The following is a 20,033-nucleotide window of genomic DNA, read 5'->3' as shown; positions in this document are numbered from 1 at the left end:
ACCAGCTATAATTTTGAACTGTAGTTGTCTTGGCCACCATGTGTTCCCTGTGTTTTTCAGACCTGGGTTCCAAGCATAAGAAGCTGTTTCTTCCTACACATCTTAGAGAAAACTGTAGCGTCAGCTCCCTTTCCACTGTTGGTTTATGTCCAATGGAGGAGCCCTCAAGTTGCAAACTCTCTAAGAATTCTTGTGCTGGTGTTTTGGCAAGGCTCAGCACTTGCCTCTCTCTCCCCCTTTCAGTAGACAGTCCAGTGTAGCCCTTTCTGCACTGCAGGCTTAGGAGAACTAGTCCTGCGGTGACTTGTAACTTTCAAGTTCACTTCTCCACAAGCTGGGCTTCATGTTGACTTTCATGTAAATAAAATCTTGGCTCCTGCATGTTAGAACAGCAGCTGCTTACATTCAGTGCATTTTTCACAACGGCGTTACTAGGAAAATGGGCAGTCTTACGTGTTCTTGTAACCCTTACAGCCATCAGCACTAGCACTCATGCAGCAGTATGCCAATCCCTCAGAAAACTAGCTGAGTTTATTTTGCAGCCACACTACCAACTGCCTAAAGCAAGCATAAGAGCTGTTGTATGGCAGCCTTATTTAGGCATATGACATTTCCAGACTTGATTTAGCCTTCCACTTCTTTCTGGTTGTGAGACAGAGTAGCACTGGCAAAAGTAATAAAAGGATTAATTAGTGAAGTGGCTTGAATTTCAAGTGCAGTTCTTCTTTCAAGCTACTTGGAGACACACAAGCTGTTTGTTTGCTTTCTAAGACAAATCTTAACAGGGGACTTCAGCTGAAAGATACCAGCGCTCTGTATCATGCCAGCTAGTGCTGCTCAGCATTTATTTTTAAGGTCATTAGAATGTGATGCAGTTCACTGCTGTCAAGTTCCTGTTCTGAGAGCATGATGACTCTAAAAGGGTGAGGATATAGATGCATGTAACAAAAATGAATCACAGAATCACAAAATGGTTTGTGTTGGAAAGCCCCATCCAACATGGCCTTGGACACTTCTAGGGATGGGGCATCCACTCCTCTGAACAACCTGTTCAAGGGCCTCATCATCCCCACAGTAAAGAATTTCTTCCATATATCTAACTTAAATTTCCCCTCTTTTAGTTTGTACCCATTCCCCCTTGTCCTGTCACTACAGTTTCTGATAAAGAGTTCCTCTCTGTCTTCCTGTAGCACCCTTCACAGACTGAAAGGTTGCTATGAGTTCTCCATGCAACCTTCTCTTCTCCAGGCTGAACAGCCCCAACTTTTTCAGCCTTTTTGTAAGGGAGGTTCTCTGGTCCCCTTATTGACTTGGTCACCCTCATCTGGACTTGCTTTAACAGTTCTATGCCCTTCTGATGTTGGGGGCACCAGAACTGTAAGCCCTATGCCAGCGGGGGGCTCACGAGAGCAGAGGGGCTACTATAGGCAGGGACCACAGACCTGCTGCCCCACTTTCAGTATTCATTTGACTGTTTACACTCAAGTATTGGCTAAGGAGCACAAATAAGAGCACAAAGAACTGCAACAAGTACAGATTATGAGCTCCCTGCAGCATGCTCATTTGGTGTCCCTGTATGTTGAGTCGGTTTTGCCTGTGACAGTCACTGGTATGTGATCTCCAATCTTTATCTCAGAGCCTGAGAAGTTGTCTCCTTCCTCATTGGGAGAGGGTGTCAGGCAGCCAGTCAAGGTCAGCTCACCACACCCACACACAGTCATCCTACACATTCATGGATTGGGAACAACCATGTCATGCTAGGTCCAAATAAAATTGAGTGTTAGCATTTTAACAGTGAGTATGTTTATTGAAGTGTTTGAAGTTCTGCACTCCATTGTACACTGTTCATAACTTAAAGGCAAAAGCAAAACATTGCAACAGGTTCCAACTGGGATATTAAAAACCTCACATAATCATGTCACTTAAGAAATACTGTTAAACTGTTCAATCATTTTGGTCTTCATCCCAGTCTTTCTTTCCCGATGGAGGTTTAGGGCCACCAGCTGGTTTTGCCATAATGATCTTGAAGAGAATAGAGAAATAGAAAAAGCTAACGTTAGAATCAGGCTCTTCCCCTACTCTTACAGCCACTGATGCTGTCAGCATTCACTAAATTCATGCAGTTTCCCTACTCTGAGCCTAAGCCAGTGATTACTATTATCCACCTAATCGATATACTCACAACTTAGTTATTTTTTCTTGAAAAAGGCAGAAGCTGAATCCTGATACAATAAAAAAGGTATTTTACCTCATTTCTGCATGCAAATTCAGACCAGTTAGTCTACAGAAAGTGAGTGCTTGAACAGACCGGCAACAGACTAGTTTACAGGATGCATGCTACAGAAAGCAGCATTATCAGAGCTATTGTTCTGAATTATCACATCTAAATATCACACTTTAAAACTGTGAAGTCCATTAGTCCTACCATGTTAAAGGCTCCTTCTCTGCACTTGCTATAGTGACAAGTAAGGTAAAAGTGAAACTGCATTTGTCATTCCTTCCATGAAAATTTGGGTTTAGGAGTAAAATTCATTTGCAAAGGCACAAACACGGGGTGTAGCCATCAGCACACAGCAGAAGGCAGCAGTGTTATGTGTCATCAACACAGATACAACCTGCCACGTGCTGGTCAATGAACTCATGCATGCACTCACACACAGATACCTCTCTGCTAGAGAAAACAGAGCTTACTGCACACTATTTTTCAGGCTCATCTTTCCAGTCATCTTTATCCCAATGTCCTTGTTGCTTAGGGACTTTTGGACCGCCTGCTGTTTTTGCCATAATAATCTACAGAAATTTTACATGCAAATACATTTTTGCTAAAGTTTCACAAAATAAATAAAGACTTTTATCATTAAGATTGTAACCTCTATTATTCCTAAAAATTGGATTTTCGTGTAAAAACAATACATAAGAGAAGGTTTCTTCTCTTACATCTTGTTCCTAAAGAAGTCAGGACAACTTTCTGAATGCAAGTATCAACTGTCCAATCTTTAAAAAACAAAACTCAAAACCAACAAACATTAATAGCACCGCCATAGAAGCAGCACCATTCCAGATTACAAGCTGTTGAACAAATTACTTCCTCACTATAAGAAATAAACAAACCACATTTTCAAGTACCATTAATTTTTACACCTTGCATTCCCAGAAGATTCACCTGCTTTGCATGAGGGTTCTGCAAGGTTTCAATTCAGCACCCAAATTACTGTAAGCTTACCTGATCAACCCTTAGGACAGTTACTGCCGCATTTGTAGCTAGCTTGATACCCCAGAATTTTCCAAGATATGTGTCTAATACACCAGCTTCCAACATATCCTTCACTGCAGCAGCTTCAGCCTATCAGATGGGGGAAAAACATCATTCAAAACTTTCTCAGGCTTTTACCTAGCAAGATATTATCACTTCTCTGATCTCATCGTCTCCCTTCAGAAAACCTTCATTCCTAATCCATTGGCAGGAAGACAAAACCAATAATTACTGAAGACTTATTTGCAGTCACATTAGTTCAGTATCCCACCTCCCCTCCTACTGGCCTACAGGGCCACTACACTGTGCTGAATTTAACTGCTTGCTGATTAGAACACTTAAGTATTTCAATTCTAACAAGTTACTATTCCAGACTGTGCAATGCAGAGCTTCCAATGATTTAAAATAATCTATAAATACTTCATTCCAATAGAAGTACTTTTAAACATAATCCTGCGCTGCAGGGCACCAAGTAACATGAGAGACTATTTACCTCGATATCAAATCCAACATTTTTCTTCCCTTCCTGATGCACAGCATAAAGTTTGGAGATGACCTCATTAGCTTTTACTCCGGAGTTTTCTGCCAGTGCTCGAGGAATGGATTCAAATGCCTCAGCAAACTTCTTGATGGCATATTGGTCAAGCCCAGGACAGGTCTAAAGTGAAGTTGAAAACCATGTCAGCATTTCAAAAACCTTAAGGCAGGATGGCATTTTCCCCTACATTTTTTATTAATACACACACATATATATATGTATGAAGTATTTTTTGTATTTTTTGTAAGAGGTGTGAAAAAATGAGAAGTGCAGAAGCCCCTTTGCTGTACCTCTCCGTAAGATGTGATCTGCTTGGCTAATTCGATCTCTGTCGCACCACCTCCAGGAACAAGACGTTTATCCTGTGAACAAGACCACACCAAAACAGTTTTTGTGCTTGAAGCATCTATTAATTTTTACTTTTCAGAACTTTTATACTCCATCAGGAGTGCAACAGAACTTCATTCCACACAGACTTACTAAGAAACGGCTTCCGAACAAACGTGCATTATAAGGGAAATCTAACAGAATTTACTCATTCATTTTATAAAAAGCAAAATAATAATGCAGTGGGGTTTGTGTCCGGGATTGTTTGGCTTTTTTTAAACAATTTCAACTCTTGGCTAACTAATAATAGCATTCCTAGATGTTCTCATCTTTTCTATTATTTTGGTGGGAAATATCATGCAGAAAACCAATCCACTGTACACTAAGTTTAATATGTCAACAGGTATCACAAGGTGTTGGGAGTTTCTGTTTTCTTTCATTTTAAATTAGGCATTTACCTATTAACTCTGGTCTTTTAAACCAAAAAGTAATCATCACAAATTCCTGTAAGCCAGGAAAACTCCTGGAGACAATCATAAACGCACAGTGTTTCTGTGCTCTAAATTAATGTGCATGTCTTGGTGTGTACAGGAGATTAAGGGTCAAACAGTTTTAACAATTTTTGCATGCCTTTTTACAAGTAAATACAGAAACATCCTATGTATTAAAAAAAAAAAAAAAAAGAAAGAATAATAGCCAAGTCCACAAAAGCTGCTCAGAAAAAAAAACCTGTACGACTGAGTTCTTTCCATAAAAGCATATCTGTATCATGTGGAGGAAGCATGTCTTCATACAAATGAATTAGAAATTTAGTCTGCAACCAATCAGTTCCTCCTGATCTCGAATGACAAAGCTATCTAGATTTTCTTCTGTGCCTGGTCTCATTACAAAACATTACAAAACATTTAGAGAGTAAATCAAGAAAGAGCTGACTGTCATTAAAAAGTGACAAAACTAATCTACCTTCAAGCACTCACTCATTACTGGAAAAAATGAGTGCAGTACATGCTGAGCACCACCTTTTATGGATCCTATATTCACAACAGCGTTGGCAGCAATCTTCTCTAGAGAGCCCTCTACACCTCAGTACAACACAGCCTTCTCTACAACTTCAGAAGGCTCCTAAGCAGGTAACATATATACCTGCTACAGCCTTTGTAGCAAATGAGCACAAAGCGGGCACAAGTCTTGCCTCAAACTGATCCACTGCTCACTTTTGATAACTTGCGTGTTCTCGCTACTTACCCTCGTGAGTACTTTGAAAGTATTGACACCATCGTCCACTGCTCTCTCTATGTCATCCATCAGATTGTCTGTAGATCCACGAATGAGGATAGTGGAAATGGCACCATCCTCCTTTTCTGTTCAGACATATGCATTACTGAATTAACTCTCTTACAGATAAAACGCATACGAACATCACACTTTCTAGAAGAGCAGTGCTAGCAGTTCTACAGAACATACATACCATGCTTAAACACAACAACTTGTGTATCCCCAACCTCTGATAAATACACACTGCTGCAGTGACCCATTTCTTCAAGAGTAGGGGGAGTCTGGAAAGAAAAACAAGAGTTAAGAGGTGAAACTGCTCATCACTTCTCACCCTCCTGCTCCTCATTTGAAAAGTCCATACCAGTCTGGGTAGGGCTGTTGCACCAACAGTTTTGCAGAGTCTCCTCAGATCCCACTTGGAGTTCAATCTTTAAAAACAAGTTTCCAGAACAACATTAATACATAAGAATATTCTCTTAACTCAGCAGCATTGTGTAAACCAGTGACAAGATCAAAATTCACTGCATCAAGTTATTAAATCCATTCAACTACTTTTTTGAGTTATAATTATCTACTTTCAGTGATGCTGTGCAAAGACTATTTTCTAAGAATTTAAAAACAAGTAAGAGGTTCAAACACATGGAAATTATCAAACTTCCTCCTCTAATGCAAAAAACTTGAATTGATCTTTACAATGCCTCTGTAATAATCCTTTGTTATACAAGACATTACAGAACCACATTCCATTTCCAGAAGTGCAAACGTTTTGGACACCGCCAATAAATTTACAGCTTTCAACAAAGCACCACCTATCTTTGTGAGACGTTGAGAGCTGCTGCTGGTAAATCTGACTTTATGTTATGCAGACTACATTTTGAGGATCTACAAATATGCTTTATTTATAAGTAAGAAGACAAACAGAATAAAGACACACAGTTATTAAGAATTGCCATCTATAAACACATTAGTGATGCACGAAGGCATTCTCATCATTGCTAAATCATCACAAGAAGACTGTGACGAGGAGAAAACATTATGGAATAGTCTCACATGCCTTTGAGGTCACATCCCTCTTTACTAGATCTAGAAATTTTGATGTTCTTGATTTCAGTGTGCTATAGAAACACTTCAAGCACAATAACTACCCTATACACAAATTACTCCTCCATTAGCTGTCATACGGAGATGAAATTCTACCAAGAAACTTAAGCTGTGAAACAACCAAATTGTAGGTCAGATTTTGACTCACTAGAAAAACAACTAATCTGCAGTATTTTTTTGGTAATTCATTTGAGAGCTAAGCGACAAGATGGTGAGTGCATTTCATAAATCTGGCAGACCAAACGTTTTTATGCTCTTCTAGTACTTACCTGACTAACATAAGGTTGTATTTATTGGCGTAATGAAGAGCCATGTCTGCCACTTTGCCACCCGTTACTACTACGTTTGCACCACTGTCAGCAATAGCTTTGACTTGCAAATCCATAAGATTTTCTTCTCCTTTACTGAAGTTCATCAGCTCCTCAGCATTCTTTATGAGGACGGTGCCCTAGTGAAACACATACACGGTTACCAACTCAGCACTAAACCACAGGCCTACAAGTCTCTGACAAACCATTCTGTCTCCCAACCTATCCATAAACCTCAAGTCATCTTATTTTGTAATGCTGATACCTTTCATAGGCAACAAAGTAAAACAAGTCAAAAAAAAAAAAGAACCAAAGGGGCAATTCTGGTATTTCTAGACAACCTTGAGGTTCAGACATTCAAGCATGCAGTTTGGCTCAAATAACCCAAAAAAACCAACATTACTTCCCCAGTCTCAAAAACCCTGTGAAGCAAAATTAGGTTCAAGCATTTTCTGTGAACTTTTTTAAACTAATAAATCAATATTAACCAAAATATCTCAATCACCAAGTGTCAAGAATATAAATATTAAAGTCTATGTTTATGTGCTCTTATTTTTAGAGAGGTAACTTATTTTGAGCTTCAACATACCTTAGTTTCAGTTATCATCCCATCAAAAGGGCAGGAATACACGGCTATTTTTGCATCTTTGACAGAAGTAACATCTCCTTCAGTTTCTTTTTTAAAAACCATGCCATGCAGTACTGAGGAAGCAGAAATACCAGCACCCTGAAAGGAAATAAATGGAATCTGAGACTTTTTACAAGGGCATGTAGCAATAGGGCAAGGGAGAATGGCTTTAAACTGAGAGTAGGTTTAGATTAAATATTAGGAAGAAATTCTTTAATGTGAAGGTGGTGAGGCACTAGAGCAGGTTGCCAGAGAAGCTGTGGCTGCCCCATCCCTGGAAGTGTTTTAGCCCAGGTTGGACAGGGCTTGGAGCAACCTGGGATACTGGAAGGTGTCCCTGCCCATGGCAGAGGCCTAGATGGATTTAAGGTCTCTCCCAACCCAAACCATTCTGTGATTCTATGATTCTGTGAATGAGGGAACATCATATTTTCAGAATGCTGCACTACACTGCATGAAAAGCAGATCTTACAATCATTTGGATGTAACACACTAAGTTATCATTGCAGCTTAAAGAAATAAGATTTTATCTTATTCAGCAACAACAAACACTGTCTTACATTGTCCCCATTTGAGATTACTTTCAATACCAATGATTTTTGTTTCTGAAAGCTGCTACTGGGCACTAAACAAGGAAAATAAAGACCCATTTTCAAAATCTACTATGCATGCCACAACACAACAGAAATTAAAAAAGAAAAGGCTCTTTCAAAGTTCAGAGATTAACCTTCATTAAACTGTGTACAGTTAATAATACAGTAAAGCTAGCTACTTCAAACTTACCACAATTTTGCACACCCTGATATTATCAACGTTGAAATGACCAGAATCAGGAAGAATGGAAACTGTTCGGGAAAAAAAAAAAAAAAAAAAGAATTAATTCGTGCTGCTTAATGAATAAAGTAGAGCAATGGCATCATTAAAAATCCCTGGAATTTTTCTGAAGTACTAAATTTCAACGGTTCAAGATGCCTACCTAAATTCAAGACAATTATCACCTGCTAACAACTGGCATCAAGAGAAACAGAAACTTTGGTTTTTTACAATGTAGTAATCAATAAACAACACTTATTCAAGCTGCTCAGTAACTGAGTTCAAATACTGATTCATACATGTACATTCAAGAGAAAAGCCTGACTATAAATATTTGAGAAAACACTGGAACTAAACATGAAGGCTTTTTCTTGAAAATCTAAAGAGGAAGAACAACTCAACAGAACTACCGTGTTGCTTCCACTGTTCTGTGGCTAAGACCACTAACAGCTTATCTGAAGAGCAATACATCTTCCTAATTATAAAAAAAGAGGGAGAAAGAGGGGTTTCTGCATTAAAAAGACCACAAAGCTATTTCTATAAACGTTTAGTAGGAAACACAAACCTTTTCTGAGCCACAATGCCAATGAAGAGTTAAACAGGAGAAAGGTTAGCCCTATTCCAGAGGCTAAAGCATTCCACCCAATTCAACCTGTTAGACTAACCATACTTTCTGTCTTACATGCAGCTGTAACGACCATAAGCAAACCTACCCAGATTTTTAGATGCATGCACACATCTGTTCTTGTCCACTTACCACAGGCCTGAGCAATAAGCTTTGCCAAGAAACGTTCATTGCCATATTGTTTGCTCATCACTGAAGTGTGCAACAAAGATGCCACTTCTTCAACATCTCGAAGGTTCTTTGCAGAACAGCACACCAAGTCTGGAAGAATTTCTAGGGCTTTCTTGCAAGCCTTTTCATATCCTTCAATCACCTGTGCATCAAACAATAAATATTCACTACATTGCTTCATACAGCTTTTCTCTCCTTTTCAAACAGTCACAGAACATCAGCAAATGCAGAAGTTTTCAAGGGAAGCTAGCAATCACAAGCAGCAAAACAGTTCTCCTTCAAACATCTTTATCTAAAAAAATTAGTTTAGAAGAAAGCAGGTGACTCACAATATTACAGCCTAGAAATACTGACCAGTGGTAATCTAGATTCAAGCTGTGTGAATTGCAACAATACAACTTGCCTCTGAGACAGATAACCCCATCCTCAGAAGGTCTTCTGCTAACTCCAGAAGAACTCCAGCAAAAACAAGGACAAAATTTGTTCCATCTCCAACTTCTTGTTCTTGCATGTGGGAAGCCATAACAAGCATTTTTGCTGCAGGATGCTGGACCTTTAAAAGAAGGTATACACCTTGGTTACTAATATCCCACCTAAGAATGCAGGTCCAGGCTTTTCTGCACATCCAGTATAAGCTCTCTTATTTCAAATTGTATCTAGAGATACTAAGAACACACAAAATTGGAAAAGAAAGCAGCACAGATTTCCTTAATTGGCTGACTTCCCTAATAAGAAAAAGTACAAACTTATATTAAAACAAAATCAGAGAACTGAACGTTGCTCCTACAACATAAATCATACATCTTTGATACTGGTTCTGTGCTATTTTTACAGGATGCAGTGGCTTCACAACTAAGCTCTGCAACAAGAAAGCACTCTAGAGTTTAGATCTTCAGGCTGAATTCATGTGTAACAAAGCAGACATCTAAATTACAACTTAATTTTAGTGGGGTTTTTTTCTACTAAAAGATTGCGCTGCTTCCCCTTTCTTTCAAATAAATGCAACAAAACGCTGTATTCTTGAATAAAATCAGAGCAGTTGTCATTTTATACCAGAAAGTAACATGCAAAACTCATCAGATAAGGTCACTAGTACGCAGATTATTTTTTAAAAACAGAACTGAGACTTCCAGTTATTCTATTCATACTGAACACTAACACAACGCATTCAGTAAGGAAATACTTAATATTTACACAGTTTCTGTCAGTAAGTATAGAATTCAGTAAAATATTTGTGCTGTGTCACAAATACGAATTTGATAGTACGAGGAAAAGTTAGGACAGAACAGCCTTTTTATGCTTTCACAGTATTTACAGGAGGATGCTGCTATACCCACAGCTTCTTAAATTCTCCTGATGGATTCTAAGCAGACAGGAGAACACGGCAACCAACAACACTGGGAGATTAACACACAACAACTATTTCATTCAGACTTTTCCAGAACACTGTATTTCTAGACATACCCTCTTCTAAGTCTACACAGTGGTTTGGGGAAAAGGAGGGAATTATTAAGCTTCTCCTACAACTATTTAATGCTGCTTTACAGAGTTACATTCCTCACTGTGGATCTCAAATTCAGTGAAAAAGGTAAATTATTTACAAAGTGGCAGATGTAAATAATCTGCCACAGTGACATGCATTTCCCTATTGACAGTCAGAATCATAGCAACCCATGAACAGAAACACCAGTTCACAGCTGACATCTTCTGAAGCAAGAAAACTTACTTCCAGCTCTCTCAGGATAGTAGCAGCATCATTTGTTACAAAAAGCTTCTCCAGATGATTGATAACCATTTTGTTCATTCCTAATGAGGGAAACAAAAAAAAATTTAAAAATAATTCGTTATGCAAGTATTTTTTACGCAGACAGTTTTAAAACTTTCAGGTATATTCTGCATATTAAAATGTTGGCCCTATTTATAATTTAAGAACTTAAAATATTTTTCAAAATAACACTTGGAAATGTGTTACATGAAGGAAAAACCAATAATTTCTGAATAAGCAGTTCTCTCTTCAGAAATACTAGCATGTTATTTAATTAACCAATCCAGGAGAACGCAGTTTGTTTTCGTATATCTGACTGGCCATGGTTATGGTTAAGTTCACTATCTGCCATGTTATCATCTTTCCTTTAGTTTTTGTGCTCTTTCATATGGCAGTAGGGCAGCAAAGAGAACACAGTAACTGCTACAAAAACACGGCAAAGGCAGATACACTGCACTTAAGAGCTAACAAAACAAAATCTGATTTATACAGTCACAAGGATATATTTACAGTTCTACAGCAATTCCAGTGTGTTTCCTCAAGAAACAAACAGCTGCTTCTTTGTCAAGGTATGTTTAGTCTCCAAACACAATATTTGTCTCAAAAAAGTGGCAACAATTTTAGGAATTATTTACCATTTGGTCCATAAGCTGTACGGGTGGTCTGAGCAAGTTCTTTGCACGCCTGGATGTTCCTATAGACAGCTTCTTCTAGTCCTGAATAATGCTAAACAGAAAAATGATCTGATCAGAATTAGGCTAACAAAAAAAAAAAAAGTCATGAGCTAGTAACTTCTCATCAAAGCAGCATCAATCTAGTGAGACCCTGAAAATTTTTTATTCATTTAAATTGATGTCACTTACAGTTTAAATGGAAACCAAACCTTACCCAAAGACGGTGAGAAAAGAACTACTTTTCTCCTTCTCAACTAGGCAGCTCAGCAGGCACAAAAAGCTTCTGAACAGAAAATCTGAACAGTGACTCAACTTTCAATACAGTTTGCACCCTCCCAGTCTTCCAAAAAAGTTTGTGACATGACAAAGGAAAACAGAAAACAACCAAGACAAGACTGGAGAGGGGTAAGGGGGTTTTTGTTAGCAGAGATTTTTGTACGTGCTTTTTTATTCACAGTTCTGTATTCCACAAAAATCATTTAACTCAGTTCTGTGTTCAAACATGCGCATTTTGAAAATTCAGAAGAATCATTAGTAAAATATTTGTGTTTAAGGCTGTGATCAGCCTGGCTTCAGTTTTGAAACCTTAAGAAAAGACAGGATCCCCAGAAAGGGCCTTAAGAAAGAAGAAAGAGTAGGACAAAACATACTGTGTGGACCATAAGAGAGAAAGGTACTCTCTAATGTTTACTCTCTAAATACAAAAACATCTCAGAATGCCAGCTGACTCCTTTGTTTTGCAGAAGAAGACAGCTCTTGCTATTTAGGCCTTGAATTCTCCTTTAGTGAACCAGCAGTAAGGTCACTTTGTTTCCCTGTTCTGCCCCTGCCCTTGAGTATGCCATTATTTGACTCCAACGATTCTAAAAAGAAACACAGAGGGCTTTCAGAACTGCTAACCTCACTCTTCTTCCTATTAAGTAGCAGCAAACAGAAATTTTCTTATTTTTTCCCTCTAATAGAAGTCTCTTGCTTGGAAAGAGGGACTTTCCACAAGGGCCTCCCACAGGACAAGGGAGAATGGCTTCACACTGAAAGAAAGCAGGTTTAGATTAAACATCAGTTAGAAATTCCTCCCTGTGAGGATGGTGAGGTTCTGACACAGGTTGCCCAGAGAAGCTGTGGATGCCCCTTCCCTAGAAATGTTCCTGGCCAGGCTGGATGGGATTTGGAGCAACCTGCTCTAGTGGAAGGTATCCCTGCCAATGGCAGGGGGGTGGAAGCTAAATGATCTTTAAGGTCCCTTCCAATCCAAAGCCTTCGGTTGATTCTGTGATTAAGAAGAAAAAAACCTACACCTGCCTGCTTTCTGTTCTTTTCAAAGAAAGCTGTTGCTTCATTAAGGCACAGTCCTTCCATAACACCAAAATCTTCATTATGCTAACATTAAATACAATGAATATGGATTTATGGAAAAAAAATATATGGAAAATATTGCACTGATCTGCAGCGCTGACAAAGGTCCTTCTCTTAAAGACGCAGGGAGAGTCAAGCAGTTTCTATAACAAGTCGGACACTTCTGAACAGCTTCAACGACAGGGCCCGGCTGAACGCTGCTGTAAAAGCTCTCCAAACCGCGCGGGCACGAGTGGGGCACACAGCTCGAAGGGGCGCATCGGCGCCCGGGCCCCCCGGGCCCGGCAGAGCTTTCTCGAAGGCTGCGTGCGCCAGGCGCCACCCTCCAGCAGCGCGGGGCCGCGCCGGAGCCCATCCCCACCGCGGAGGGGGCCCGGGCCGGGCGGGGGGCAGTGCGCGAACCGCCGGCCCCCGCCCCGCGGGGCACGTGGTACTGCCGGGCCCCGCCGGCCCTCCAGCGCCTTCCCCGCGCCACCGCCCTGAGACTCCTCTTGCACCCACCCACCCGCTCACCCTTCCATTCACCCATCCATCCATCCATCCATCCATAGATGATCTCACCTTCGCCCCCTCCTTGAGCATCTGGGCGAAGCCCGGGGCCTTGGGGACGTGCAGCGCCATCTCTGCTCCGCTGCGGGGCCGCGGCGCGCAGGGCACGGCGGGAGCGCGGGGCGGCGCAGGCGCGCGGCGGGGCCGGGCCGGGCCGTCCTTCCGCCCCTCGGCGCGGGAGGGACGCAGGGAGGGAGGAAGGCGGGCGCTGTAGCGGGAAGAGCGTCGGGAAAGGCGCGCCCGCCAATACAGGGCTGGGGCCGGCTCCCTCCGAGTCTTCCTTTCCTTGTCGAGCTCAGCATACCATTCCCAAGGCGTTCCTCAGGACACTTTGTAATACAAGTCCCAGAAGCAGTGCAGTCTTCCTTGGGCACCAGTGGCAAGCACTGGTCATAAAACTTAGCAGATTCCAGTCAAGTGTTTTGCTTAGTTCTTATCTGACTTGTCCAAGTGGAAGCGCAATGCACAGATAGGAAAAATAAGTATCCTAGAACCACAGGACCGTTTGAGTTGGAAGGGACCCTAAAGATCACCTGGTCCCAACCCCCCTGCCCTGGGCAGGGACACTTTCCACTAGACCAGGTTGCTCAGAGCTCCGTCCAACCTCAACTTGGAACACTGCCAGGGATGGGGCAGTCAGAGCTTCTCTAGACAACCTGTGCCAGTGCCTGACCACCCTCACAGTAAAGACTTTCTTCTTAATATCTGATATAAACCTACTTACTTTCAGTTTGAAGCCATTCCCGCTTGCCCCATTGTTGTCCACAAAAATCGAATTCATTACCTGGTGTGCAACAAGCCAATAATTACACACTTGAGAGAGGCATTGATTATTTATTTCAGAGTTGTGAAAGCCTGAGTGCTTAGTGTTATTCCACAAATCAAGGCAACAAATAGTATGTAGGATAATAAAGAAATGGGATTTTACTATTAAAAACACTTCTCAAGTTTACATTCATTACAATCTTTCCATAACATGAAAGGCTGAATATTTATCTTTCCATAACTTCTGACCTATATTCTCTGATTTTTCAGGGATGATCTCTCCAAAGCACTTGTTTCATCAGAACCGTAGTAAGTGTTAGCTCAGAAATTAAATAAAGGGTTGTTATTGTATGACAATTGTGAGCATTCATCAGACTAGGAAGCTGACATTCCCTTACTGACTCTTTGATAATTAAAATGCTGTTATTTAATTAGTCTCTGAAGTGAGTTATATACAGAAAATTTAACTTGTGTAATGTTGGAACTACAGAAAAAGCAAAGTCAGTTCACTCAGGCCAGTAGTAACTATCACAGCATTGCATGGTGCTTTTCAATAACTCAACTCCACTTGAGTAAAATAAGCCACTTGGGAGTGAAAGACTCAACTCTTCTCATTCAGCATTTCAGCTGTTCAGTTCTCACCAGTTTAGGATTCTTCCTAAGAGTCGGTTTTGCTTGGAGAATTAAATTTACCCCTGTGTGTTTCTGCTCATAATATTGCAACCATGAATTTGGTGTTGCCCAGCAATTCTACACTCAAAGTCCATTATTTTAAGCAGGGACAGTGGCCATAAAGCCAGACCTATCTAAGGCTGTTTGTTTCACCTCTGCATTCTCCTTCCTCTTCTCTCAAATCCTCTCTTGTCAAATATTTGTGCATCCATGTGATGAATCAGATTAGGGAACTGATCTGCATTAAGACTAACCCCAAAGCAGCCTGACCAGCTTTCAGCTTTCCTGCTCACTACATAGCTGTGCAAAACTTTGCACTGGCACAAGGAGAGACGGAGACAGGGCAGCAGTGTTTCTGTGTCTTATGCTGTCTCCAGATATTTGTATGAAGTTTAACAAAGACAAGCGCAGATTCTGCACCTGGGATGTGGCAGCCCTGGATTTACAGACAGACTGGGGAATGAGATGCTGGAGAGCAGGCAGCATCATGGAAAGGGACCTGGGGGTCCCAGTCAATGGCAAGTTGAATATGAGTCAGCAGTGCCCTGTCAGCCAGGAGCGCAAACCATGTCCTGGGGTGCATTAAGTACATCATCACCAGCCAGTCAAAGGAGGTCATTGTCCTGCTCTACTCTGTGCTGGGTGGCCTCACCTCAAGCCTGTGTGCAGTTTTGGGCACCACAATATCGGAAGGATATAAAACTGTTAGAGAACATCCAAAGGACAGCTACAAAGACGGTGAAGGGTCTCGAGGGAGACTCATATGATGAGTGGCTGAGATCACTTGGCTTGTTCAGCCTGGAGAGGATGAGACTGAGCGGTGTTCTGGATTAGGAATAGTACTCCCTAGTTAAGTGCTCCCACTGAAACCATGGACCACTCACTACCTTCCACCCCCACTCTGCCTGCAGCAGGCTGGAGAGGAGAACTGGAGGCACAAAAGGTAAAAATCACAGGTTGAGATAAGAACAATTTACTGAAAACGGCAATGAGATAAGAAAGGAAACAGTAATAGCAACAATACTAATGACAGAGGGTAAAAGAAATAACGATTCACACAGAAACCCCCTGACAGTAGACAATACCCAACTGCCCCCCTCCACCGCACTTATTTGACTAAAAGAGACCCCTTCTCTACTGAAGAGATTCCCTTAACCCTGCCTCTGGCAATGGTGCAAGGTAGTATAGAATAATTTCCAGGTCCTGGCCATGCCCCCTCCTGCAAAAACTAACCTTTTCCATGACCAGAACTAAGACAGGGGAGACCTCACAGCAGTCTACAGCTTCCTCACAAGGGGAAGCAGAGGGGCTGGCACTATGCTCTTTAGTGATCAGTGACAGGACCCAAGGGAATGGCATGAAGCTGTGTCAGGGGAGGTCTAGGTTGGATATTAGGAAAAGGCTCCTCACTCGGATGGTGGTTGGGCACTGGAACAGGTTCCCCAGGGAAGTGGTCACAGCCCCAAGCCTTCCAGAATTCAAGAAGCATTTGGACAGCTCTCTCAGGCACCTGGTGGGATTCTTGTGCCTGTCCTGTGAAGCGCTAGGAGTTGGATTTTGATGATCCTTGTGGGTCCCTTCCAACCCAGAACATTCTATAATGCTATTATTTCTGGAATTGCCCTCTTTGTACAGTGCTTTTGTTGAAGCTTATGCTAGCTACTTTTTTAAAGCCAGAATACCACTAAAGTCAAAATATACATGTATGTTTGTGACTATGAATATAGGCAATATACATATGTACTAATCTGTATTCAATTATCACTAGAACATTTCTTTGTGTTAAAACCAGCAGTTATTTTGGACTCGCTGTCTAATCACAGCTTTAATTTGGCCTTGATCTTTTTTTAGCTATGCATCTACACCATTTATATTCTGCACAGACATTGCCATGTTAAAGGACCATCCAAAGGTCAGAGGGTTGGCTATTAGCAGTTGGCTGCACTTTCATCAGCTAAAATCTATTACTGTACACATGGAAATCCCCAGTTTATCTGTAGGCACTTGTTTGTTAAATTCTAGGGTGGTAAAATTTTAACAGGATCTCAGGAAGTTCATAAAAAGGACAGAAGGTTAATTTCTGTTTATTTAGTTTATTCAGCTGTGGGAACCCAAGCAATGGAAAATGAGGGATAGAAAAGTTTATACTGAAGTGTGAGTATAACAACTGTGTTTGTCCAATAACATTGACACCTTGCCAGTGAAAAATATGTGCATGGCATCTTGAGGGATGGCTGAGGACCACACCTCGTTTACAGAGAACCATGCTTATATGTGAAACAGAAAACTGTGAACCACGTAGCGCCAAACATTCAGAATAATTCTCTTAGTAATAGCAACTGCAGTTACATCAGCTTTTCCCAGATTGTATTTATTTCACTTGTGTCATAATGAGAAGAAACAGTCTAATCAACTAGAGTAAGCCTAGTCAACTAAGTACTGCTTAGGTCATTGCTCTACAAGTCCTGGGAAACACACACTACCCTCATCCTGGGCTTCTCTCACTTGTGCAGAGGATTGCAAGCTGATCAGGAAAGAAAGATTTCCTTACCATTTGGTATTCTTATCTCAGTGTATGCTCTCTCTGCTATAGCTAATCCAGTTAGCTTGAGTCAATGGAAAGCACTTCTGGGGATTTTAGAGGAGTATTGCCTTTCCATGGAAGCAGTAGATTAAATTGTTTGAAAATGTTGACGTGTTAAAGTAGAGAAGCCAGTCCCCAGCTGAGTTAAGGATCCAGGATGTTTGTGAAGCATCTGGAGCACAAGCCTGATGAGGAGCAGCTGAGGGAGCTGGAGGTGTTTAGCCTGGAGAAAAGGAGGCTCAGGAGGGACCTTTTTTTTTAACATAGTACAGTGAAATGAATGTCCAAATGTTCATTATGCATTTTTATGGTCCAGGTTCTGAGTTCTATTGACTAAAATATGGACATCAAAGAGGAGACTGAGGGGAACCTCATCACATTCTACAACTTCCTCATGAGGGAAAGTGGAGGAGCAGGCACCAATCTCTTCTCTCTGACCAGGGAGAGGACCCAAGGGAACAGCATGAAGCTGTGTCAGAGAAGGTTTAGATTGGATATTAGGAAAAGATTCTTCACTCAGAGGATGGTTGGGGGCGATGGAATAGGCTCCCCACGGAAATGGTTATGGCACCAAGTCTGCCAGAGCTCAAGAAGCATTATCCAATAACTCAGAATATTCTATGATTCTACATGTGAGATTCACAACAGATTCTCTGCTAATCATTCTCTTGCATGAAAATGGTCCAAAATATCTACTACAGCATTATGTCAGTTATTTTGATCCACTAACGGATATTCTTGTTGTCAGCGAAGTGGCAAAGAGATGGCAGAAGTCATTAAATCAGTTTTGAAATGGGACAGCATGTGGCAGCGAGCCATATCATCACTCTTACTTTGAACATCAGCATGCCGCAGCTTTAGGAAGCAGTCGTGTGTTCCCCAACACTGCAGAAACTCTGCAAGAGTATTTGTCTTGTTTGATCACTCACAAACACTTTGGATAAGTTGCCCCAGAAGACACCGCCTTTGCAGAAAGAAGTGGTGCAAGGCAGAGTAAGGTATAGAGTAAGGGGTAGATAATGTCCTGGTTCCAGACAGGACAGAGATATAATTTTTTGCAGTAGTTGTGAGGGGGCAGAGCCTGGGGCTGTGTGTGTCATTGCTGGGGGGGGTGGTAAGGGACTCTCTGGCTTCCACACATCATGCCACTGATGCTATGTGGAGTAAGTGGGTCATGCTGATCACACAGCGAGCTCAAATAGGAAATCCCAATCACCCCTGCATCTTGGAAGTCCTCACAAACTGTCCCGAAGGTGAAAATTTCAGACTACCATCAGGGGAGGAGGAGGACAAGGTGAGACATGCTGAGGAGTCCCCATATAACCAGCTACCTGAAAATGAAAAGTGATATGTTCTCTTCACTGACAGTTCCTGCCATATCATAAGGATACCTCGAAAGTGCCATATGGAGTCCTATGGAGTGAATTGCAGAAGCTATTGAAGGACAAGGTGGATCAAGTCAGGTTGCAGTTCTGAAAGCTGTCCAGCTGGCTTTAGATATTGCTGAACGAGAGAAATGGCCAGCACTCTACGTCTACGCTGACTCATGGATGGCAGCAAATGCTCTGTGGGAATGGACCACAGAACATGTGGGACCACAGAATAGACCAATGGAAAGATCGATTGGCAGACCCATCTGGGCTGCTGGATTGTGGCAAGGTATCGCTGCCCAGGTAGAGAAGTTGGCTGTAAAAGTACATTATGTAGGTGCCCACATACCCAAGAGTCGGGCCACTGAAGAACATTGCCACAGCGGACAGGTGGATTGAGCTGTCAAGATTAAACTGACTCAGGTGGATATGGACTGGCAGCATAAGGGTGAATTATTTCTGGTATGGTGGGCCCATGATGCCTTGGGTCATCAGGGAAGAGATGCAACACAGAGATGGTCTTGTGATCGAGGAGCGGATGGACACCATCTCCCAGGTTGTCTGTGAAACATGCACTGCAGTCAAGCAGACCAAGTGGGTGAAGCCTCTGTGGTATGGTGGACAATGGTCAAATTATAAATATGGGGAGGCCTGGCATTACTCTTGCAAACCCACCAAGGCAAGCGCTGTGTGCTTATAATGGTGGAAACAACCACCAGATGGCTGGAGACATACCCTGGAGACATTACACCACTGCAACACCATCTTGGGCCTTGAAAAGCAAGTCCTGTGGCAACATGGCACCCCAGAAAGAATTGAGTCGTACAATGGGACTCATTTAAAAAATAGTCTCTTAGACACATGGACCAGACAGCACAGTATGGAGGAGGGATATCATATGCCCTGTCATGCACCAGCCTCTGGGACAATTGAATGGACTGTTAAAAACTGCATTGAAAGCAATGGGTGGTGGGACCTACCAATGGAGTTGGCCCCACCCAATCCAAACCTCCACATACCACAGAAGGGGATAAAGTCTCTGTGGTGCATATGAGAAATATGTTAGGGAAGACACTTTGGATTAGTCCTGCCTCAAGCAAAGGCAAACCCATCCGTGGGACTGTTTTTGCTGAATGACCCAGGTGCATTTGGCCGGTAATGCAGAGATGGGGAAACATGATGTGTACCTTAAGGGGATTTGATTTTTTGAGTGACAAGAGTCTGCAAGGTTGAATTGTGTAATATTCATTGCTGAATGA

General features: G+C 41.7%; 1 protein-coding gene across 2 annotated transcripts; it reads right to left on the bottom strand.

Moving 5' to 3' along the window:
* Positions 1–1,780: 1,780 nt before the first annotated feature.
* CCT8 (chaperonin containing TCP1 subunit 8) lies at positions 1,781–13,500 on the bottom strand. Of its 2 annotated transcripts, XM_017807996.1 has the most exons (16): positions 13,396–13,500; positions 11,440–11,530; positions 10,766–10,845; positions 9,443–9,592; positions 9,001–9,181; positions 8,214–8,275; positions 7,392–7,529; positions 6,764–6,942; positions 5,755–5,821; positions 5,587–5,674; positions 5,364–5,479; positions 4,082–4,153; positions 3,747–3,911; positions 3,224–3,343; positions 2,692–2,790; positions 1,781–2,022 (listed from the first exon to the last, which is right to left on the bottom strand). In XM_017807996.1, the coding sequence occupies exons 1-15, from the start codon at positions 13,453–13,455 to the stop codon at positions 2,698–2,700; spliced, it is 1,662 nt and encodes a 553-aa protein (XP_017663485.1). In that variant the 5' UTR covers positions 13,456–13,500; the 3' UTR covers positions 1,781–2,022; positions 2,692–2,697. The 2 variants fall into 2 exon arrangements, with proteins under 2 accessions (XP_017663485.1, XP_017663486.1); XM_017807997.1 differs by lacking the exon at positions 2,692–2,790.
* Positions 13,501–20,033: the final 6,533 nt, after the last annotated feature.

This window comes from Lepidothrix coronata, unplaced genomic scaffold (assembly GCF_001604755.1).
Source record: "Lepidothrix coronata isolate B3197 unplaced genomic scaffold, Lepidothrix_coronata-1.0 Scaffold21, whole genome shotgun sequence".
Lineage (NCBI taxonomy): Eukaryota > Metazoa > Chordata > Aves > Passeriformes > Pipridae > Lepidothrix > Lepidothrix coronata.
The sequence above is the reverse complement of the archived record's forward strand: the minus strand, read 5'-3'. Positions and strand labels throughout refer to the sequence as shown.

What these genes read in the sequence shown, in the direction of transcription:
- CCT8 (XM_017807996.1), bottom strand. Translation starts at nt 13,455, where the DNA reads ATGGCGCTGCACGTCCCCAAGGCCCCGGGCTTCGCCCAGATGCTCAAG. An exon ending in TCAGGGTGTGCAAAATTGTG is followed by an intron (nt 7,530 to 8,213) that starts GTAAGTTTGAAG and finishes ATTTCCTTTCAG; the next exon opens with GGTGCTGGTATTTCTGCTTC. An exon ending in CAACAGCCCTACCCAGACTG is followed by an intron (nt 5,675 to 5,754) that starts GTATGGACTTTT and finishes TTTTCTTTCCAG; the next exon opens with ACTCCCCCTACTCTTGAAGA.